Source organism: Aulonocara sp. 'chitande type north' Nkhata Bay, linkage group LG3, assembly GCF_057382095.1.
Source record: "Aulonocara sp. 'chitande type north' Nkhata Bay isolate Kocher_YH1m ecotype deep benthic linkage group LG3, A_spYH_male_GT1.1, whole genome shotgun sequence".
NCBI classification, from domain to species: domain Eukaryota; kingdom Metazoa; phylum Chordata; class Actinopteri; order Cichliformes; family Cichlidae; genus Aulonocara; species Aulonocara sp. 'chitande type north' Nkhata Bay.
Window position 1 is genome coordinate 20,720,831 of NC_141346.1, and position 24,853 is coordinate 20,745,683.

Consider the following 24,853-nt stretch of genomic DNA (forward strand, 5'->3'; position numbering starts at 1 on the left):
CATAGAAAAAACTTGCAATACATCGAGTTTATTTGATATATCGCCCACCCCTAGTTCTTTGTTTGAGAAATTAAGTTAGGCATAAGTCGCATAATTACATATTTAAGAATTAGATGTGAAGATGCAATATGCTGAACCATGGTATTCACATTTGAGACTAGAAAGTCTGAGAGTCAGCTGTAACTTGATAATTGATAGTTGAAAATACTTCAGGTCTTTTACTTGTAGTTTTGAATGTTATCTGTAATGTTTCCTGTAATGCTGCTAGAAAATACAATCCCACATTACAAAATTTGTTAAGGTGTTGAGGTCAAGTGTGAAACTGCTGTCTACTGAACTGGCATCGACTTGTGTGGCTCAGGTGTCATTTTGGCCCATTCTTACACAAACAGTCTTCAGATCCTGAAAGTTCTGTGGGCCCCTGCTATGAACTCTATGTGCTATGAAGAGTTTATTCTAATTTAGTATCAATTATTCAGTCAAGTAATCAGATAAGAAATGCTTATTAATGATTAATAGTAGGGCTGGGCCATATTATACCGTTCACGGTAATACCGGTATAATGTTAGGCAACGATAGGAAAATGAAATATCGCGATAGAATGGGAGTAAAACGCGCATGCGCGGTGCCTTTGTTTTCATACGCACATGGCCGATTGTTGAGTGAAACAGATGAACCAGAATTGGTTTGTAAAAATGGTGCAACTTCCGTGATGTGGAACTGGTTTGGTGTTTGTCTGTCAGATACACAACAAAGCACATTTTTTTGCAGAACATGCAAGCGGCCGTTGTTATTGTCATATTTGTCGGACTAAGATGCTCTTAAATCTGGGAGTAATCTGGGTCCTAAACTCCGTATGCTTCAGGTCAAACAACACTGCAGCATCACTTAGAGTTAAAAACTGTCTAAATTCTTTCATCTTTAATAAAACGATCAGCATTGCTGCTTTACCAGGTGTAACTATAAAGTTTAACTTCCAGGCATCCATGAAAACAAAAGTTATTACATTTAACGGAGTTAGAAGTTAGCAGGAAGCTAGCGGAAGTTAGCTCGCTAGTTTCGCTAGTTACCTAAGCATGATATAGCATGTTCTGACTGAGAGATTTCTGAAAAAAAATCAAACGTACAGCTCTGCTATCACTTCCAACATAAATGAAGACAGGAAACTAAACAGCAGTGATGTTTGTAGGGTTACTGAAGTTGGGCTAGCTGGTATATAATGATGTGCTACATGATCGCTAGCGACACAGCTATGTTAGCATAACATAAACAGTGAAGCTGGAGGACGAACACTAACACTTTTCCACTTATAAAAGTTAACGTGAAGGTTCTTCATGGTTAGAGACAAATGCAATCGCATGGCAGGATGCTGTAAACGGACCAAACTTCAGTCAGGAGAACAACTGAGATAATCCATCCACAATGCGAGGTTAGTCATTAATATACTGCAACAACATGGGAATAGAGCAGCTGCCAGAGAATTCAACATTAATGAATCAATGGTACAGAAGTGGAGGAAGCAAGAAGAATGAGTTTAATAAAGTTTGATTTATCTGACTGCTTTGTTTCGCTTAATGTGCCTTATAATCCCGTGCACCTTATGGTCCGAAAAATGCATACTGCACACTGCAGTTTAATGTTGCAAAGCACCTCTTTTTAACTTCAGTGGATATTATACATGGTTATGCTCAGGATATGTCAGCCCATTTCTACTGGAAATGCCTTTTGGTTAAACTTTCAGCAAGGAATTTGCATTTGCACTGTTACATTTTTATAAAGCTTTAATGTACATAAAAACCAGCTTCTTGTTTATGTGAAAATAAATGGAAGGTTGTCTTTTTGCGCTAGTAATGTTGTGGAGTTGTATTTTGTCTCGCATCAATTATATCGTCGGTTATATCGTTATCGCAAATTTTCAAATATATATCGTGATAAATATTTTTGGCCATATCGCCCTGCTCTAATTAATAGTAAATATTCAAAAGAGGGAAAAAGCAAAGGTCTACCCAAACAAATTTGCTTATGTGCAAGATGCTGTGCCTCAGAGTGTTTTTTCCCCATGGCATTTTTATTGGCCTGCAAAAAACCCCAAACTGTATAGTTATAATTTTAAACATTAATGTAGTTGTAATATTTATTTTGAGTGACTGCGATGTTTATCAAACATGAAAAAAGTTTATGTTGAGAAACATAATGTTAGAAGACTCATATAGTCTGGGATTGGACTGTGAGTCCTGTGTTTGTGTTCTGTCTTCCTGGCTGTCTGCCTTCCCTGTCTTGTTCAGTTAATAAATTTGTAGTACTGTCCCTATAGCCATATAGTCATTTCCCCTGTTGCCAGGTTTAAAAAAGGACGGTGTTAATTTTCATGAACGAGATGCCCTCATGACTTATCGAGTGATGCTGCTGGTAAGCCAATCACTGGCATTCAGTCTATGACGTCACATTTTAGTACTTGCTCGGATCAGTTGGAACCCGAGGTGAGCAAGTATTAAAAAGTACTTGATATCAGGTACTATAACCTAATGGAAAACCCTGAAAATAGTGGCAAACCATGCCGAGTCGATCTGAGGCGGTACAGTTGAGACCAAAATTATTATCCCCCCTCATGACATTGGACAACACTCTTGATTTCAATATGAAAATGTTAACAATGAGAGCATTCTTATAGTGTATCTGTTTCCAAAATAACAATGTCCCTAAATTCAATCAGGATATTTTATTGATACGCCGAGTTGAAACAAAAAAGGGCAAAAATGAGACATCCAAAATTAGTAGCCACATGGCTATTAAGATACTGTACCCTTTCTGAGCTACAACTGACAACAATATCTTAGAGATTGGTTGGCACAGGTCTCCTGAGATATTTTGGCCCATTCCACCATTGCACATTCTTCTAGCTGGTCCAGATTGCATGATTTCCGAGCACGGTCATTCACTTTGAGCACTCGCCACAGATTCTCAATAGGATTGAGGTCTGGGCTCTGTGTGGGCCTCTCCCCGAACGAGTCTCTTAATAACAAAACGTAGCAGTTCGGCTATATTCACATTGCAGCTTGGGGTCTAAACAAACTTTAATTAGCTGAGAGCAACGTGGCAAGTGACTTACCTCCGGCCACGCTGAAAGGAGCTGTGACCGGGACACACGTGCACGCGCCTACGTCACCACGCAGCACACAAAAACACGAACACACACAGACTCAGATAACATAGGTAGGAGATTGAGATGCAAAATGAAATATTTAATTTTAAAGAAAAGGTGTTTTGGGTCAAATTCACAAGTATTTAACGCATTTGTTACACTTGCTGACATCTCTGAATATTTTCCTCTCCAGAGTTCTTGAAATCTTGCACTTACAGCCACAGCCAGGTTTGTTTCTTACAGAATTTTTCTCCTTGTACTTGGCAATGATGCAACGTATAGCAGTTCTAGACACTGTGAATCAATTGGAAATGCCAGTGTAGCCTTCCCTTCTTTCTGAGCTCCAGACTTATTTCCTTTGTTTCTGGCACGGTGAATAACAGTAGTCCCTCTCATGTGTTAAAGTGTCCCGTTCCTTTTTATGTTGACTGAATGTTGCAAGGAAGCCAATTGACTGCACAGGTGTGGTTTCTGTAGGTTACTGTAGGTGTGTTTTGAAAGAAAATATTCACATGGGGCTAATATTTTTGAACACTGCATTTCTTTTGCTATATTTGATGTCAAGCAAGCCTAAGAATACATTTTATATTACAAAATGTACCAAAAGCTATTAAATAGCACTGGTGAATGTTGCATTATATCAAGTTTCATCAATGTTGCAAACATTGGGAAGAGTTTTAGGAGTCCTGGGGGGCTAATAATTTTTGCCTCAACTGTTCTAATGGAAAAGGGGCTTATGGTTTCTCCCTTCCTGTTCCCATGTTCATGCTCTGTGTTTTGTCGTTTTGTCTCCCCAGTCTATCTTGTCCCCATGTTTATCCCCACACTCAGTGTCATGTTCACGTGTCACTGGCCTGCGATTTAATCTGAGATGCTAAAATTTCAAGGGAAGGAGTCTATATATGGGTGCAAGTGTATGTGAAGCAGAATGTGTAGTGAGGCATGGTGGCCAAGTGATAAGGCATTGGTCTTTGGTAAATCGCAGCTCATGGGTTCAAACCCCATTCATACCTTTCCTGTAATCTTGAATGGGGCTCCATGCTAAGAATGGAAACAAACAAGGATTTTAGTCTACTATTGGAGTAGGACTATTATACTAGTGGACTGATGTCATATAATGAGGTACCTAATAACAGAGAAGAGATGCACAATATCTTTAAACACAAGAACTGGATAGACTTGTGAATTAATTTGACCTAATTTTAATGACTAGCAGTGGTCATTCATTTTTCTATGCATTTAATAGCCTCGCTTCGGTCAGTCTGCCCAAGGGCAGCTGTGGCTACAACAGTAGCTTGCCTCCACCAGTGTGTGAATGCGAGAGTGAATGAATAGTGGAATTGTAAAGTGCTTTGGGTGCCTAGAAAAGCGCTATATAAATGCAATCCATTATTATTAATTTGACTGACCAGTCTAAGCACTCACTGAGACTTGCATCAATGTTAGGGTTGTAAACATCTGCACCTGGTTTGGGAACAGCACCAAGCAGGACAGACGAGATCTGCAAAGAGTGGTGCGCTCAGCCGAACGCATCATTCAATCAGAGCTCCCTGACCTGCTGTCCATCTACACCAAGCGGTGCAAGTCCAAAGCTAGGAAGATTATGATGGACCTCTCCCATCCCAACAATGGACTCTTCTCACTGTTGAGGTCTGGGAAGCGCTTCCGCTCCCTTAAGGCCAAAACAGAGAGAATGAGGAGGAGCTTCTTCCCCCAGGCTATTCGGGGCCTGAACCAGGTGTACGACTGGACTCTCCCAAACACGTCACTATAAGACTGGACTCTCACACACGTCACCACACGCACCACCACACATTTCCTATAATCCTATAATTCCTATACTTTATAATCTTTATAATCTTTATAATCTCTTCTTCTATTTGCACATTCTTAACTGTAAATTCCCAAGTTAATTTGTAATTTTTGTAGTAAACTGTAAATTGTAAATATTGTAAAACTTTTCTTCTGTCATTTAATGGTCGGGCATTGTACAGCTACAAGCATTTCACCCCCATGTCATACTGTGTATGGTTGTGTGTGTGTGACAGATAAAATTTGAATTTGTATTTGAATTTGTAAACTAAAGATCATGAGATCAGTTCCCACATCAGAATTTACCTGGATATGTTATGTGTGGCGAGTCCCTTTGAATGTGAACATTAATCATAGAGTGACACAGTCTTTGGCCCATTCATCCTTCCTTCAATTATATAAGCACCAACTTTCAACATGCTTTTTCTTTAACAATGGGGTCTTGCGTAGTGAGCGTCCATACAGACCATTGTGATTGAGTGCAATACTTGCATTGCTGTTTTATTTGAAACTGTTGTACCTGCTAGTTCCAGGTCTGATTCACTTCCAGATGATTGCCCCAGCAGTGCCTACTGGAACATTCAGTAGTTTAGAAATTCATCTGTAACCAATGCAATCCATATGTTGTATGTGACAGCTGGGGAATGAGACATCTTTTTAAAGGCCATCAGTTGGGACTAAACTAATAAGAACTTAGTATAGCCCATGATTCAGTAGTTTGGAGAACCACCTTTAACAGAAAGAGCTTTAACTAATTCTTTTTTTTTATGACTTTCCCTATGTCTCTCTGAATTTTGGCCCAGTTTTCTTTGCTAATTTATGTTTGCAGACATTTGTATTGTATTAAGGTCCCACCGTAGCATTGTAATTAGGTTGAGGTCATCGTGGCCATTGTGTTGTAGATTTGCTGCTGTACTTGGGATTACTATCATCCAGTTTCAGCTAAGCTTTAGCTGTCAGAAAGAGGGCATCGCATTTGATTCTAGAATACTTAAGAATACTACAGAGGAATTGATGGTTGCCTGCAATGTGCAAGGGTCCTGTGGGGGCAAAACAAGTTCAAACCATCATGTCTCCACTATTGTCCTGACAGTTAGTATGACGTGTTTGTGCTGATATACTGTGTTTGGTTTTCTTCAAACATGGTGCTGTGTATTATAGGCAAATATCTCCACTTTGGTATTGCCTGTCTGGTGGTTGTTCCAAAGGTCTTGCGGTTTGTTAAGATACAATTTTGCAAACCTAAAGCTGCAGATTCTGAGTAGATGCTTAGACTCCTTTAAAAGTTTGATGGCTCACAACTTTTCCAATTAAATGAAGAAAAAAAAGGAAGTACTTGCTTGTGTCAGTGGCAGATTTATAAGCTCAAGATCATTTTGCAACATTTGCTAAATCCGCTGTCACGAACTCTGGGGTAACTTTTCACTCATCGTGTTACCCCAGACTCAGGAACTCTCTCCCTTCTGAGCCTGAGATCTGTAGACTCAGTGGTCTCTTTTAAGAAGCAACTAAAAACTAATCTTTTCAGATTTGGTTGTAGTGAACTCTTTTTTTCTTCTTCTTAATGTTTTGTTGTTGTTGAGAATCACTTTGTGATCTTTGTCTTGATAGGTGATGTATGAATAACATTTTACTCACGTATATACCCTGAAAACTTTCTTTTCCCCACGTATATAGCAGCTGAATTGGGGTAAATCAGCAGTTGTATTAGATACCATCATCAGTTTGATCATCATAACATTGTTAAAAAACGGTTCTTGGAGTAACCAGAATTATATTATAATGATCGGAAAAACGGTGAGGGGGAAGCATAGTCTTAAACAGAAGCCCCAGGCACACCACCAACCTGTTCATGTGTCTAACCATTTTTCCCCACTCAGCGACAAACCCGCTGGGGGTCAAACTCTGGTAATTGGCGATTCTGTTCTCAGACATGTGAAGCTAGAGACACCAGCAGGGGCCAGAGCAGGCGACACTGAGGGAAACGTAAAACTGCTGGTTAAGGGTAAACGTAAATTCAATAAAATTATAATTCACGTCGGCAGTAATGACACCTGGTTACGTCAATCGGAAGCCGATTGACTGATTGAAGAAAATAAGAACAACCCCAGGTTTCTCTTCAGCACTGTAGCCAGGCTGACAAAAGGTCAGAGCTCTACTGAGCCAACCATCCCTTTAACGTTAACTAGTAATGACTTCATGAACTTCTTCACAAATAAAATTTTTATCATTAGAGAAAAAATTACCAGTAATCATCCCACAGATGTAATATTATCTACAGCTACTCTTAGTACCATTGATGTTACGTTAGACTCTTTTTCTCTAATTGATCTTTCTGAGTTAACTTCAATAATTACTTCCTCCAAACCATCAGTGTCTTTTAGACCCCATTCCTACAAAACTGCTCAAAGAAGTCCTGCCATTAATTAATTCTTCGATCTTAAATATGATCAACCTATCTCTAATGATCGGCTATGTACCACAGGCCTTCAAGCTGGCTGTAGTTAAACCTTTACTCAAAAAGCATCTCTAGACCCAGCAGTCTTAGCTAATTATAGGCCAATCTCCAACTTTCCTTTCATATCAAAAATCCTTGAAAGAGCAGTTGTCAAACAGCTAACAGATCATCTGCAGAGGAATGGTTTATTTGAAGAGTTTCAGTCAGGTTTCAGAGCTCATCACAGCACAGAAACAGCTTTAGTGAAGGTTACAAATGACCTTCTTATGGCCTCTGACAGTGGACTCATCTCTGTGCTTGTCCTGCTAGACCTTAGTGCAGCGTTCTGCTGAAATTCAACTATATGTTCTCACTGATCCCGAATAAACCCCTTACGGCTTGATATAAGTCAGTAAACTCAAGCATTTAAAAACATTTTATGTAAACACCCCCCACCCCCCATCATGAGCGAGTTTTAACACTCTTCTTATAAAACAGATTACTGTGTTTCTGTGTTGTGTAAGCTTGTTAGACACCTCATGGTTGGACATAAAGCAAGCACTCAGTGAAAAAGCGATCTGCTTTATATTATCTCCTGTATTAAGCATCACGCCTGCTTTAAACACCTTAGCAAAAGCAGCTCTTTGGCAGTTTGGTGGGAATTTAAAAAAATATCTTTTAAGTCTTCACTTATCACATGTAAAAACCCATTTGAAAAAATCCAGATATGCATCAGATATAGAAAAAACTGAACTGCATTACAAAGGGATAAAAAGGAAATCTATATCATGTTATCCAGGGTTTGGTGATGCTTGGTGGTGCAAGGGCACACGGCTGGATGTTTTGGCATGTTTCCTGACGTGCTCCTTTGGGGGTTGTGGTCGAGGCTGGGGGTGTTCTACTAGGTGTTTTGCCAGGTGGGATTCTCAGGTACCATGGGCCCTGTGCTTGCTCCATCTGTGGAGTCCCTGTTACTTCATGATAAATGCACATACACATATTTGTTTGTGTGTCTGTTCAGTTCTTCTCTGTCTGTGCAGTTGGCAGCCCCTTGTGTTTTATTTTTTTGCTCTATTCTCTTTTTTATCTTTCCACATTGTTTTCCCATTTAAGAACAAGATGCTATTAGAGCAATCAGACATTCCAGAAACTTGAGTAAACCTCAGCAAGTGTGTGTTAAGGCTCAAATTTAGTTTAGAGATGTTTACAAGTAAAGATTAAGTCTCATTAGTATGTTTACAAGCAGATTTTATTGGTGTTTTACTGGATAGAACGTAGTATTTTAATACCAATACAAACAGTAGGTCCAAGCAGTAACATCAAACAGTGAATGCGTCTTTTACCATCTTTCACTGAGCAGTTTTAACCAAAATAAAATGGCACACCTATATTGAAATGTGGCCACATGCTGTGGGTTTTCCATATTATGAGTTGAATTTGGTGACTGCAGACCAACCTATGTGAAGCCTAATCCACTCGAAGTAATGTGCGACCTGTCAGACAGAGACACACAATGTTACTGTTTCTAATAATCCTAAAATGTGAAATAAGTACTATACAAGTCATACAAAATATACCACAATACATAACAGTCACTAAATCAACAATAACTATACATGAAAAAAGAAAAGAAAAGTAACTATTTATAATGCTCTAAAAATAAAACAAACTGTCAAAACTATTTGGCGTTATACAAAGCATTTGTATCTAATTAAAGAAACAAACCATTAAAAAATAGTAAAACAAAAGGTCATGGACAATTGAAATAGTCAAAAGCTACAGTTCTTCAAGCGTCTAAGTGAGGATCTAAAAATGAGTCAAACCCATTGACTCCAGTTTTAAAAAGTCAAATTTTACAGCAGAAATAAACATGTTTACAGCCAATTACAAAAATTACACTTCAGGCTTATTTGACCACAAAAACAAAACCCTGATGTTTCTAATAGACTCCGATTTGTTCATGTAAATGTAGGGACCTCTTCACACAAAGGTTAATTATGGAGTTGCACAGGGTTCATTTTCACTGCTATAGAGATGACACCCAGCTCTATCTGTGCATGAAGCCAGATAACACACACCAGTTAGTTAAACTACAGAAATGTCTTAAAGACATAAAATTTGGAAAGCATAAAATGCTTCTAAATTCAGATAAAAGAATTCACATACGGTAAATGTTTGGACCCAGAACTTCCATTTCGGTTCCATATTCTGTATTATTTCATCTTCTGGGTAGAGCATTGTATTTACTACGCTGTTAGTTCCCTGTTTACTTTTGTATTTCTATTCTGTCCTTCCTGTCTTGTCTCTGTTATTGTTGTTTTGGCTCTGAGTGACGTTCTTATGTTTTAGTCCAGGTCTCAGTGTTAGTCATTTCCTGTCAAATTTCTCAAGTCCTGTGTGCCTTGTGTTCCTCTGATTAGTCAGTTATTGATTTCAGCCTTGTCTCCACTTGTTGCCTGTTCCCTCATCATCCCGTGAATTTATATACTGAGTCAGTCTTTATTGTGTTCTGACTCAAGTCCAAATCCGGGTTGTCACACAGCTGATCCCTGACACTTGCAGCATATGTACACAGTATTTGTAATAAATTTCTCCTTTGTATAGTATAGTATTGTCTTTGTGTACTGTACCTGTGTATAAACTCCAGGGAATCCTGGCTGTCCACACCTCTCACCCCAGCTGACGATGCCCCACAGGTAGGAAACGCCTAACTCATCCACACAAACCAGAGGACCTCCACTGTCACCCTGACAGGAGTCCACGCTGCCTTCCACATCACCTACAAATAAACACATTTCCATCTGTACTATGTCCAGGTTGCAGTAGTCCGGCTGTGCATAGATCACTCACCTGCACACATCATGCCTGGTTTGAAGCGGTTTCCATAGAATCTGCCGCAATTGTCGATCAGAGAAACGTTGGCCCAGAGCAACACGGAAGCTGACCTCCCCTCTGGACACAACGACAGGAATATTTCATCTTTGCTCATTAATCAAACCAGCTGATGGGAAAACATAACTTCACAAAGTAGATGGAGATATAGATCAATACTGTTGCATTCTTGTCTGATAAAAGTCTTCTTTGTCCTGTTTTTCACTTCATGATGTTCCAGATATATTCAGCTTGTGTAAGATCTGGACTGTCAGCAGGCCAATTTAGCACCTGCACTGTTTTACAATGAAGCCAAGCTGTTGTAATAGCTACAGGGTTCTGCTTGGCACTGTTTTGGTAAATTGTACATTTTTCCTGAAAAAGATGGAACCTGAATGAGAGAGCATGTTGCTCTAAAGCATATATATGCCGATATACCTTTCAGCATTAATGGTGTCTGTTTCTTCAAGGGATCGTTGGGCTAACCTGTGTCAGTGTAGCTCCGGCTTGCTTAGTGATTTCTTTGTATTTCCTACTGCTTCTATCTAACATCTATCTCCTCTCCTTTTACAGGCTTCCCCGGACCCCTGCTTGTTATCCTGCTTTGTGGACCCTGAGTGGATGTGAACGAGTGAGCTTTTAATGGATTGGACTTGGAGTTGGATTTGGGGAAACCTGCAGTCAGCTGAGACTGAAGAAGTCACTTGGATGAGTGACGAAACGTTTCTCCCACAAAACGCTACGTCCAGATGAACAGAATCAGCTTCCGGAGATTTACTTACCTGGATGATTGAGAATGCATCAAGAAGATGATCCCCTTTCATTTTTAACCTGGATTGAACAACATTACTGTTCTTCTTGCAACAGGAAAATATGATTTTTTATCCATACCTGCAGTTCGTCCCCACCCAGAGATACTGCAGGTGTGGTTGGGCTGGAAGAGGTGTGTGGACCAGGGAACACAGACTGCGCTTATTGCTGGATTGTCCACCAAACATTTCTTTGTGAATGGAAGCTTCTGGAGTTTTACCAGAGCGATGTCGTTTTCATATGTGTTGGCAACATAACTGTGAGACATTAAAAAAATTGTTCTTATTTTATTACACATATTTGATTATAAAGTAAACATATTTAGCATTTTCTTATTTCTGTGATATATCTGCTGTTCCAGTGATGGATGTTCATATGTAAATACAAGTAATCTCAGCGAGTCATGAGCTCAGACTTCAGACTTCTCTCAACATTCAGTTTCACTCAGCTTTCTTCTGTCATTGGATCTTTATGATATCATTTACCCACAATGGGAATCCCAAATACGGTCATCTCAGGTGCAGAAGCCTACCTACCCACCGAATAAAGGGGAAGTTGCCTGATAGAGGATGAATTGAGTGTCCTAACTAAGACCCAGTATAAGAAAAATTGGTATTTCTAACTGTGGATCATTCAAAACTGCTTTATTAGAATGAAAAAAGAAAAAGATGTACCTGTAAATGAATGGAGTACATTTATGTATAGATAGTGTTGTTCATACTTTGGGTGGATAATGATGTCCTCAACAGGAACAATGTCAGTTGTGTCTTGAGCTCGAGATTTTTTCCAGAGGGAAAACTTCACTCTGAAGGCACGGGGGTTGGGTCTGTAAACAGCAAGGGAGAAAAATATGGTTATTGCTGACTTCCAAGGCACAGCATGACTTTTAACTGCACTGACCAGAGCATGGGCTTAATCTTTCTGGAAATTGTATCAAATTTACACTACTTTTGAAAGTGAAGGTACCAGGAGAGAAAAAACCTAATGTGTGAGGACTTTCAAAGCAATGCCTAGTCTTAAAAAAGTGTTTTAAAACCTTCAATGTGTTGATGTTAGGAAGGGGGAGTGGTGTGAGAGATTTGTCCGACCTGACACAGTGAGCTGCAGTGATGACCCAGCAGCCTCCGATATAAGCTCCTCCACAGTCAATCCTCTTGTTTTCCTCCAGAGCAACCTGCCACTGGATTTGGGTCTACACACCAACAGGAAGATATGTGGCAGGTTATTCATGTGTTGCTTGTTACTTATGATGACAGTTATCATTCAGTTGTGCCAAATGGGGTGTGGCATTTTCGTGCTAAAATAATCAAGACCTTCTATGAAAACAATGTCATCACAGAAACAGACATGGCTTCTTGAGAGGAACGGTAATGGAATTCTTCATTATGTTCCCAATGGTTTCAAATTTACTCCGTGTGATGATACTCAGCTGGGATTTGAATTTGTGGACGTCTGCTAGAGTAACAGAACTGTCAAGAGAGAAACTGGGGTTTCTTTTCTTTTCTTTTAGTCTATGTGACTTGTTGTTTGGTTAGTTTTAGCCACCAAAGTGATTTGGTTAGGTTTGGGAGTATATCATGTTTTGATTTAAATTTGTATGTCTAAGCAAGGTAGGCATGCCATGACATAGCATTTTGGATTTAACCAACAGGGCTATCATACACTATCATACACTAGGCAAGAGGTCTAGGGCTTCAAACAGGTGGAGCATCTGAGGATCTACAGGACCTTAAAAATCCCTTTGGGTATTTAGCATCAGAGGGAGATCATTATGCTACATTGTAAGAATGACAAAACAAAACAAAACCACATAGTAGCAGCAGGAACGGTAACTGTACTCAAAAAGTTATGTTGATTCCAGCTCACCGGCTTTGCTGGTACTCCCCCAACTACCCTCTTGACTCTTCCATGGGTACTCTTTCCTCGTTGCACCACTTCCTCATCATACACTGTGGTAGCATTTGGAATGCCACAGACCAGATTGGCCTCCAGGGCTTTTCTGTTGGCCTTTGTTTCTGGACAAAGTTAACAACACACAAAGCTATATAACGCAGAGTTTTGTTGAAATTCATACCCTGGGGACTAGATATACCTGTATATAAGGTGATCTTGTACCCTCAGGACTGATTTAAAGAACATGTGCAAATTGAAATGAGGGTTACTATAGGTCAGAGGTTCCTAAACTGTTTTTGCTAGGCCCCCGTTTGTTTTAAAAGAAAAATCTTCGTGACTATTTTTTCATACTGCGCCCCCCTGCAATGGCTCAGCCCACATTTTGGGAACCTCTGCAATAGGTAGACTTCCTACTGTTCTAATCATATAGTATGTGAGAGGGTTACACACTAATACTAGTGACTAATTCTGTATTGCAGTTGGCTGTCCAGTGTATCCCAACTGGATTAGATGAAGCTTTGGAATCCATGTAAACTTCTGAGGTTCTCTTATGCCAATGATTAAAGGTCTCCTAAACTGTAGCTAGAAGAAAACTGTTGTCAAAAATGTCATTGTCTACTATAGCATCAAGATTATCTAATCATTGTATATAAAATAAGATGTGCCACCACCTCTGATAAGTCACTTTTAATCTACATACCATTCATTGGAGAGATGTACTCTGAAATACAGGAAGAAAAAATAATTACTGTCATCATCACTAATTAAAACAGTGAAATATTCAAACAGCTGCTGTGAGGATTTCATTTACCTGAATTTTTGGGCAGACCTTTCAGTGAAAGTGATTCTACAGAAAACAGAAACATATTGCTATAAGGACTCGGGTGCATGGAAAAAAAAACCTGATGGTTGTGGACTTTCAGCTATGAAAGTCATTCACCAGAAGTTAGCGTTTTTCTAACTGTGACAACTATTTGTATTGTAGTTATATGAAGCAAACCACATGACACTATCAGTGTGAACAGGTGTTAAATCTAATCTTTCTAATCTAATCTTTTACTTAAACGTAAAAGATTAGATGACACAGTTAAATTTAGTTTAACGTAATATAAATTTAGCAAAAATGTATATTACAGTAATCATAAGGAGCTTTCAGATTACAGGAGCATTTTCGCAACTTGTATTCCAGACTTACACTGTGTCACAACATAAACTTTTGAGTTACCTAAGTCAGATGAATACTGCTGACATATTCAAGAAAGGTCCATGTTAAACTTGGCTGTGTAAGTAGCAGTAAGTTATAGTAGGAATTTCTGCTGGTATACTGTTCTTGGACCAATTTTGTTCCAAGATGTAACTAGCCTTTATGTAATTGCCAAAGTTTGGGTAGATCAGGAACCCAAGTGAAACCAGTTTTACAAGTGGAAGAAACTAAATTGCAACAAAACAAAACAAAACAACTTTCTAAGAGCAAACATCTGTTTTTCTAAAACTGTGTGGAAGCAAAGATATGTTGTGCCTTACTTTGCTTTGACTTAAATTTGTTTGATTCATCCTCGCCATCCAGGCAGTCGATCTTGCCATCAGCGAGTGCTTCTTTATGAATACACACTCCCGTTTTACAGTGGAAAGCATTTTTTCTGCACTCTGATAAAAACAATGATTCACATTGTAAAACTTGGGGCACAAAGCTAAGGTAAGATAATTTCTGATTGTGTTTGTGTAGTTTTACTTTTGCAGCACATCTCATCACTTTGGTCACCACAATCATCAATTCCGTTACACGTCTGGTATTGAGCCACACGCTTTCCATTCACACAGGTGAAGGGATGGTCTAAAACAGACAGAAGAGACAAACTTCTTTTAGACTAGATGAGAAAATATTAGATTCTGTTGAAGAAAAAAAATTTTTAATGAAGACTGAGCATCACTGTCTCCAAATTTTCAAATTCAGGGAGTCATGTGAGCCTGATGATGATAAAAATGTTCATGTTGGGTTTCAGAAGCTGAAAGATGGGTTGACAGTTTAGATTGTGAATACAGAAATGTTTATTTAGCAACTAAATTTTTTTGAGAAAGCTCAAATAAATGTCTAAGATCCAAATTTATACCCAACAAGAAGTCCCTGCTGAGTGCAGTTGCACTTGCAGAGGACTAACGACGTTTGAGGTGAGTTTTTTTTTTTATTTCAGTTAATTAGTTTATTCTAGAAGTTCCACTGAATTTTCCAACAATCCATTCATCGTCTGCTACTTGTCTAGGTCCAGGTTGCAAGGGCATAGTCTATACATAGACACCCAAACGTCCCTCTTCCCAGGCACCTTTTCGAGCTATTCTGGTGGGGGACACTGAAAGGTTTCCAAGAGAGGTGTTATATCTGCAAAATGTGTTAGGTCAGCTCTGTGGTCTCCTTATATTTGAACCAGTCCGAAGCACCTAACACCGAAGGCAGGCAGAAGGCATAACGGTCTGATAAACTTTTACTTTTAGACATTAATTCATACACATTCTCTTAATAGTGTTGATTCGGAACAATTTTAAGTTATTTCTAAATGCATTTATGATAAGTACAAGTAGCTTAAGAGCACCCTGAAAACCTTCTTACAGTTTAAATTTACCAATTACAAATTTGTAGGAGTACATTGTTTTCTAACCACAGACAAGAATACAGTAGAATTACCACATACTGACCTGTTGGTGCTGTTGATTCCTGGTAACAGGTTGCAGTAGCAACTAACGATCCTTTTGTAACCTCCACTTTGTCATAGATAACACACTCAGCTAAGGACGTTTCATAACCTTGGCAGTAGACACTAACACATCTGTGTGGAAGATGTGTGGAAGCTGTCAAGGTGTTGTAATCCACTGTGTTTTTGGATGCTGCACCCCTGTACACACAATGTTAGAAGTGTCTGACTCTAATACTGTGGTTATTTGCTGAATTAAATTTTGATTGACTAGCAGATGATAAACATGTATATTTATCCTATATGTTCATGCTTTAATATTCTTAGTTTGTGTAATTTCTCTCACAGTGGTTTCTTCTGTTCCTTGCAAGCCACATTAGCAGCAGCCATGTTCCACATCTTCTTACACACCAGTAATTCCTCCCCACCATTGCTGTCAGGAACAAACAACTTGACTAATCCGGTTTCCTCATCTATTGAAGTTCTGAACTTTGGACCATTTACTGTTGTGAGAAAAAGAGGTTAAAGTAACATAAACAATTTGTAGGAATCTCAGAAAGAATCACAAAGCTTTGAATGCATCAGAAAGAGCGAACCATCACAGTCATCCCCAAAGTGGGACATGTGGGATTTCCTGGTCCGGCATGAGAGCGCCATCACCTGGAAAAGAGATTAAATAGAAATTTAAAAATAGTGGCACCTAAATGTGCAATATAATCTAATGTTCTGTAAACTTGTAACATACAGAAGATCAACTGTGTCTTGGTTAGGTCAGGATTAATTTTGATTTTTAGCTAGGAAATCTTAGGAAATCTTAAAAACAAAATGCATGTCTGTGAAGGTTCTCAGTCATCCAGGTCATTGTAGTCTAAAGAGCTTGGAAGGAAAAGCGTCTGGACTTCTTAGAGTTTCTTGAAGACGTTTCACTGCTCATACGAGAAGCTTCTTCAGTTCTAAGAGCAATTGGTGAAGAGCATAGCTGGACTGGCCATCGGGCATACCAGGCATTTGCCCGGTATGCCCGATGGTGGTTTTTCGTTTTTTTTCCGTAACGGTATAAACACTGAAAAGTGGTGGATTGGCCAGATGAAGGGAGATGTGTAAAATAACTCAGTTGTTTGGTGGTGGCTATTGCAGAGCTTCCACAGATTCAGTAACATTAGCAAGTGGTGGAGGCCAGCAGATACAACACGCTGGCAGGTGGATGACGGAAAGGCAGGAGGAGCAGAGACCCGAGGTGGTGAACTGAACTTCAGGTAAGAAGTTATGACCTGCAGTCTATCTGGGTCAGATATAAACCAAGTTTAGGTGGAGTTTATTTTCGTTATGCTGACTTTTTACAGTCAGTTACAATAACTCGTACTGCGTGCTAGCTAGCATGACGGAGTTTATATACTGCTGGGCGGGTGCTATGATGTTAACTTGTTTTATCTTATTTTATTTGTAAGGTTAGTTATTAGAGTTTCCAACTGTCCCGTAAAAAACGGAGTCGTCTCGTATTGAGGTGAAAAGGAACATTTTGTCCTTTCTCCTTTCACTTTTTAAAGGTTGCCATGTTAGAAAAAATATTTTGCCCTGCCATGCTGTTTATTGATGTGGTAAATGAATGCTTTATGAAAATATATCTAAATCTGTCATCAGTAATCAGTAATGATCATGTCTCACCTCTAGTCTTCTCTGTCTTAATTTCAGGTTTTCACCATGTGCTGTAGATAGTTCAGGAGGTTAACTCAACCAAGCAGTCTACTTTCAGGTACTGTTTAAAATACCAGAATAGGGAGGATGGTGTAGGTTTAAGTTTATTAGACTGATACATATACACCAACAAGACAGTGTACATCACTGTGACAACAGCGTTTGTTTTCATTCAAAGGCTTTATGGTTTTTCCTGTAATACCTGGTGGGCCGGTCACCAGTCAAAATGCCCGGGCCGATTTTTTGTCCCAGTCCAGCCCTGGTGAAGAGCCACAGATTTTAAGCCCTATGGGTGTGTCCCCACGACGGTCATGGATCCCTATTGATCGTCTGTCTAATCACATGAGCCAAGGTGTGAAAATGGGTGTGGGTCACAATCAGCCAGGGTTTTGGGTGAGCTCATTGTGAAACCTGGCCCCACCTTATCATGTGATTTCGTGAGGTCAGATGGCCCAGGATGTGAGTGGGCGTTAAGGCGTCTGGGAAAGGATCTCAAAACTGGATTATAGATGGCAGACAGTTGGTGTCGTAAACCCCCGCCTCTGTTCAAAGATGGTCGCTCACAGTGGACATAGATGGCTTCTTTCACTCCTCTTTCAAACCATCTGTCCTCTCTGTCCAAAATGTGAACATTAGCATCTCCGAAAGAGTGTCCTTTGTCCTTTATATGCAGATGGACTGCTGAGTCTTGCCCCGTGGAGGTGGCTCTTCTATGTTGTGCCATGTATTTAAGAAGTGGCTGTTTGGTCTCTCCGATGTAGAGGTCTGGGCATTCCTCGCTGTATGCCATACAGTACATTGTTAAGTTTGTGTTTAGGAGTTTTGTCTTTGGGATGAACCAGTTTTTGTCTCACTGCATGTACACTGTATTGCCAAGTATCCACTCACCCATCCAAATCATGGAATTCAGGTGGCCACCAGTGTATAAAATTAAGCACCTAGGCATGCAGACTGCTTCTACAAAACATTTGTGAAAGATTGGTCACCTGATGATCCACAGTCACCTGTTAGTGGTATTATAACAAAGTGGAAGAGAGCAACTCAAAATGCTGGGTCCTGTAAAATCACAAAGCTGGGTCAGTGGATGCATAGTGTGCAAATTCTCTGCTGATTCATTAGCTACAGACCTCCAACCATCATTTGGCCTTCAGACCAGCTCAGGAACATGGAGAGCTTCATCAAATGGGTTTCCATTACCGGTATGGTTTACTGGTATGCACAGATTCCTGACCTCAACCTGATAGAAGACCTTAGGGATGATTTAGAGCGGGGACTAACAACCAGGCCTTCTTGTCTAATATCAGTGTCTGCTAGTTTAGTTCCTGACTGGTTCCTGACTGAAGATATAGCAGTCATACCTTGGACTATAATGAGTTACCTGGCAGTAGGATCGGTAGTTCCTGTTGTCATGGCCACAAACTGGGTTCACATTCTCAACAGGGCACAGATAAGGAGGTTTACATGTGCACTTTCCTTCAACGCAACGCTCCCATGGAAGGCAAAAAGCCACATCACATGATGCACGAGTCTTCCTAATAAATGTAGACCAACAGATCAGGCAGACTGCAAATCACACAATAATCATGCAAAAATGTGATTATTGTGTGATTTGCAGTCACACAATAATCACATTTTGAATGGAATAACAGAATAACCTTTTGTGTTTCCTTCATGTCACTTTTATTTTGCTTATCTTTCTATCAAGAGCATTCAAACGTCACTCACACACACACACACACACACACACACACACACACACACACACACACACACACACAGAATATCAGGAAGAAATAAATAATCTCACAATCTCCAGGGCTGAAAAATTAACATTAACATTTAAAATAAAAATGGCTTGTCCTAGGAATAAGTAGCTACAGTAAAACCAAGTGCCCCATCTGCAATCACTGGAAAAAATTTAATTCCACTTTAACCTCCTAAGACCTGAACTCTTCCACAGCATTTTTAATTCCTCTTTGATATTTGGGCGGATTGGGGCCTGATGAATGTAAAAACAAAGAATTACCAGATTTTTTTTTTTTACCTTACTTTTGTTTTTAAGAAAAATATGAGGATATTCGTTTAAAATTGTGATAGAACAGTAGCAGTATAATGTCCTCGTAAGTGGATATCAGGCCCTTGTAGAGCAAAATTGAGTATTTTAGTCTAAATAACCCAAAATGTGATGTCCACATATGTGGACGCAGGTCCTAGGAGGTTAATTCCACTTTAAGTCCACTTTAAGCTCCAAAAGGGAGTCAGCCCATGTTAAAATGTTCAACTTTTACAGGAGGAATAAATATGTTTTCAGTCTACAGAACAAATCTTCTACAGCACAGCTGTTTAAATTGGATTATTCCTTTGTCTTCATTTGTTTATGGTCACATTTGCCTTAAAAAATCAAGAGAGGAAAGCACTGCAGGTGAGCCGCAAAAGATAACTCCAACCAAGGTGAAATTAAATCACTTAAGCACACAAGTCCACATACCAACATTGAAATGATTCCAGATACTCATTGCTCTCAGGTGTCTCTGGGGCTTTGGTAGTAGCCAGTAGGGTGGGAAATGGGGTTGGTAAGTTTGGTATCTGGATTTTCTGATCCGTCTGCTCAGTCTGCTCGATCTGCTCAGTCACATGGGGCTGATCATCTACGTGTGCTCGGTCACTTTTGTCTGATGGTTTTACCTGGTAAAGCAAAAAACCCATAGTATAGTTATACTGTGGTAGTATCTACCCAAAGCAACACTGGGTGATAAAAAATTTCAATTGTCACGGTTCTGGGTCGTTTCGACCCAGCTTTTTGAATTTCTTATGTTTTGGTTTATTTTTGCATTATGGATTATTTTCTTATTCTCTGGTGCTTTGATCATGATTATAAATAAGTCATGTTTTTGGTGAGGGATTAGTTTTTCGGTGGTGTCTCATGTTTAGTATAGTTTGAGTTCCATGTGTTATATTCTTTCGGTCTGCCTCTTAGTGTAAGGTCTGTGTATTTGTGATTTGTTTCCCGTTTTATTTTGATAGTCCCAGTCTGTTGTCAGTGTGTTCAGTTTTACTTCTTCCCTGTAGACTTTGTGACCCAACATATCCCAGAATGCATAGCGCGGCGATTGTTAGGTTTGTATTGTTGATTGTCATTTATGCTTAGAAATATTTACTTCTATATGCTTAGAGTTTTGTAATTAGTTGTAGATTGGTAGAGGTTTTGATCCTTGATAGTCTGCAAACTTTGTGTGTATTAGACAGCACTTTGGGAGCATGAGAGGTCATACCGTGTCTTATTGTTTTATGGTAGGATTAACGTAGTTGCGTCTGTTCTAGTCTAAGTGCTCTTTGTTTAGATGAACTGCAGGACTTCCTCACCGTGTTATCTAGGATGAACCATCTAGGGTGAGGGGGAGGCTACCCTCTTCCTGACCAAGGATGTTTGACCCTTTGATCAGCAGTACACACACACACACACACACACACACACAGGCAAGGTACTCTTTGTGTGTATGTAGACGTCATATGTTAATGAACTTATGCATATTCATGTAACCTCAATAAAAGAACAGTGGTACGGGAGAACGGACGAGAGCAACTGGGGTCAAGCGAAGGAACGGTGCCTGTCCGGTTCTCTCCCGTGCACGAGAAACATGAAGAAGCTTGCCTACTTGTGTCTTGCTTTGCAGTGTAATTATATTGTCTTCAACGTTCCAGCGGATGGGTTCAAGCTACAAACTTATCAGCGATGGGTGTGGATAATTTTGCCGAAAAAAATGGTGGACGAGGGTCGCCCGAAGAGTAAACTTTAAGTAAGTACTGAATATGATGTCACTTATTTATGTGCAAATGTTTAATAACGAAGAACATTAAACATTACTGTTGGCAACATGTCGGCAAAGTCATGTGACATTAGTGACGTTTGTACTAACTTGGTTTTAAAGCCTTTACTTTAAAATATTCGCCGTTCAATAGCTGAGCTTAATCTTACAGAGAATGATCAAAGCTCATGTAGAAACAAACAAACAAATGAACAAAAGATTTTCTCCTTCATGTCTGTCAAACAAAGCTGTATGACACGTTTCCAGCTGTTAGTATCATGGTTGCTAGGCAACCTGGGCAGCGCAACGGAGGCTAGACCGTCCCATTTCACAAGCCTCGCACTTGCGGCCTTAGCGGTCTTTAAGTACGCGGCCTTGAGGATTGTTGAGGCTGCGTACTTTAAGGCTGCAGACCCTGAATTGGGATACAGCCATAGTCAGGTTGTCTGCTATGTTCACGTCATGGTTTTTTTTTTCCATGTCTCCATGCCAGGTCCCATGTTCAAGGTTTTTTCATGCTTTAATCTTAGTTCACCCAGTTTAGGTTATTGTTTAGTTTCGCCTTTTCCTTTTGTTTTGTACTTCTTTGCCAGCCTTAATAAACAGCTTGTTTTTTGTTAATCCATGTCACATTTCACATTCTGTTTTGTTCTGCATTTCAGTCCCTTTTTAGAATCAGTCTGCCTCAGCCAGACTGTGACAACTACATGAAACTCACAAAACTTCTTTTTCTAAAAGTACGTTTTTCAATGAGTGGTGAACGGCTGTGAAGTTAAAACTCTTTGGAATCAGGTGATTCTTTTTATAGACCCTGTATTTTACCTTTATGACCTTTATAATGCTCCAAATTTTCCAAGGTTGGAAATATCACTGAAAAGCTGGGTCTCCTCTCAGTATATTCCAGTCAAACTACCCTACCCTCAAAAGTGTAGATTGGTGCCCCCCAACTGGTTTGCTGGTCTTAAACTTGTGATGGTTCTATTGGTATTTAATACTGGTTAGTCATCAACATTGTCCCTAAAGTTTTCTTGGCTACATCACTAAATAATGAAGAGTCAGTTTTTCAAAGATGGATTAAACTTTGTCTTTGGTCATAACCTTATTTCAGTGAGGGTCTTCATTTGTTGTACTTTGAGTGTAAATGTTATGAATGTATGGAAAACCTACTACAAATCCATTAATTCATCTATTATCTTGCACTTGTTCAAGATAATCACACAGATTTGCAATCTGATGAACACTTTGGAAGGCAGTTTGGGGGTTCAGTATCTTGCAAAAGGAGACTGGAGCAGGCAGGGATCGAACAACCAGCCTTGGTTAGTAGATGACCTGCTCTAACTCCAGAGAGACAGCCACCCAGTGAGGACTCCCTCCAGTTTTGTGCGCCTGGAAAACCTGCCAAGGGAGGGAGGCATCCCGATCAGATGCCTGACCGCCTCAACGTCATGATGTAGAGATGCAGGTTGTACTCCTCATTCTCCTTGTTTGGGGTGGCTGTAGCTCAGGGAAAGAGCAGGTCATTCACTAATTGGAAGGTTAGTGGTTCCCTGACTGCTCCAGCCTCATGACTGCATGTTTAAGTGTTTTGTTTTGTTTTTTTGTTTTGTTTTTTTAAAAAACCCACAGTGACACAAAATTTGTAGCTAGATAACCCTGTTCACAAGCAGGCAACTGAAACCCTTCCCTGGGGCTCAGGCAGGACTGGGCAAAACCCCCAAAATAAAAATGGATCTCCAGAGGGGTTGGCAACTTGCAAAGATAGTCACTGGGGTTGAGTGACCTGTGGGGTGGGGCCAGCAGGTCTGTCCTGGACAATAATTCTGGGGATAAGACTTTTTATCCTAATCTCAATGTTTTCTCCCGCACTACAACCCACAGTAACTAATCCATGCCCTTCTTTTGTGGACTATAACCCCCTTTATGTTGTTTGTTTATGCTGCTACTGGATGACTGCCAATAAAGGTTCATTTGGTTTGGCCCCTTAAACACACACAACCTTTCCAAACCTGAAGTCTTATCCATATTTCTGAGGTCGTTTCACTGATAACAGTCAGCTTTTACTGGACCTGAGAGTAGAAATCAGTAAAGATGGCAAACGTTTCGCTCTCCTGTTAATCACCAGTAGCTCCCTATGGCCTATCTACCACTTAACCTTTTAATTTGATGAAAGCTTTGTGTAGACTTCACCAAGAACAGGATGGAAACTGGATCAATTTAACAGTATGCAAACAGATTTTTTTGCTTAATGCTTAGTCTGGAACTGGATTTTAGTCCAAATTCATAGAAAAATGGTTTATTCATTTTTTTTATTCTTTGTTATTTTATTTGTTTGTTTTATTTTATTTTATGTTATTTACAGTTTTTAAAGCTAAAGTAGCCTACTTATAATAGGAATTTCATTAATCCCACGTAAGACTCCATATATTAGGTGTAAAGTTCATTAAACTGTCTGTTTGGTATTAATAAAAATAATTGCTAAATTACAGAAGATATGCAATTTAGTTATGTAATTTTTGTCACATTTGACATTAAATCACTTTATTTATTTACATCTATTGGAAATACTAGCCTGTGACCTCTGTTATAAGGCTTAAACATATTTTGCAGCTTTTTAAAGCAACACACGCAGCTGCATTGGTGGAAGTATGTTGCTTCAGGTGGGCAGAAGGTCAAAACAACAACTCGCTAACCAGGCTACCTGATCACTCCATGGTTTCAACCAAATTTGAGCACTTTTTGGGTCTAGAACATCTGGATACTGTTGGTGATTAAGGTAAATAAATCATATATGAGCATATGATTAATAGTACTCGGGATGCTTGAGGTGCCTGTTTGATTCAGTCCAGGTTTTTCAAACTCAGTCACGCTGACTGATTACATTTGCCACAGTGAAGCCTCCAATTCCCCCAAAGCCCAACCTCAAATGTTATTTTTATAAATTTGCATTCAGATCTAAGTGATTTTACAAAACTGTTCAACAGTTTTTATAATAGCCCATTTAAAACAGAAGTAAAAGTATAGCAACTGTAAATTCTGTAAATTTGCTAAATCTCAGTTACAGTTATTAGACAACACAGTACTGAATACTGGCCTCATTAGCCATGCAGTGCAACTCTGATCAACAGATCAACAAAACTGATAAAAGAGAGGCTAACTCACCATTTCAAAGTTAATGAAGACAAGAAGTAGCAAGGAAACAGAAACTCTGGCAGATCTCATCCTGGCAAATGTAATGATAACAATGAAACTGTAAAATTGCTCTCGTCTTTACAGTTTTGGTCCCTCAGAAATGTTTAAACGGGCAATTTGTAAGGCATAAATCTCTCGAAATAAGTTGCAGCTACAGAGAGTTATTCTCTCTGTTAGGGAGCAACGGGTCTCTTCTGCCCACTGATGTCGTCCCCAATCAATCATCAGCTTGTCTGTGTGGACACATAAGTACACAAAATGATTGATCCAGCTGATGATGAAGAGCAGGGGGGAGGGGTTGTTGAAGGGCATCTGCAGAGAACCCAGATTTTAGCAATCAAAACAAATATGTGTTTGGAGGGTGTTATAACTAAGTTACCAACTTACATGATGAGAAGTAAGAATTTCAGGAAGATGTTGCTTTTTAATCTGGACAGATTAGGCTGTAACTTAACCTCGTGATGAACCAAACAACGATGTGCAGTAATGCCAATAAGGTTAACAAGGACAA

At 39.5% G+C, this 24,853-nt stretch overlaps 1 protein-coding gene and 1 long non-coding RNA gene across 2 annotated transcripts in view; one reads left to right on the forward strand and one right to left on the reverse strand.

The window, feature by feature from the left end:
* Positions 1-14,169, forward strand: part of LOC147334475 (uncharacterized) — a 27,851-nt gene extending 13,682 nt beyond the window's left edge. The window contains exon 3 of the long non-coding RNA XR_015126174.1: positions 10,836-14,169. This is a non-coding gene — a long non-coding RNA (uncharacterized LOC147334475). The remainder of the gene's footprint in view (positions 1-10,835) is intronic.
* Positions 8,623-24,575, reverse strand: cfi (complement factor I). The gene is made up of 17 exons (XM_086272725.1): positions 24,313-24,575; positions 19,836-20,032; positions 18,726-18,879; positions 16,249-16,312; positions 15,999-16,155; positions 15,657-15,853; positions 14,698-14,799; positions 14,490-14,612; positions 13,777-13,812; positions 13,666-13,686; positions 12,939-13,087; positions 12,161-12,264; positions 11,794-11,898; positions 11,154-11,329; positions 10,242-10,343; positions 10,022-10,170; positions 8,623-8,884 (listed from the first exon to the last, which is right to left on the reverse strand). Exons 1-17 carry the CDS (start codon positions 24,370-24,372, stop codon positions 8,816-8,818), a joined length of 1,965 nt encoding a protein of 654 aa, XP_086128851.1. The 5' UTR covers positions 24,373-24,575; the 3' UTR covers positions 8,623-8,815.
* Between the last annotated feature and the right edge of the window lie 278 nt (positions 24,576-24,853).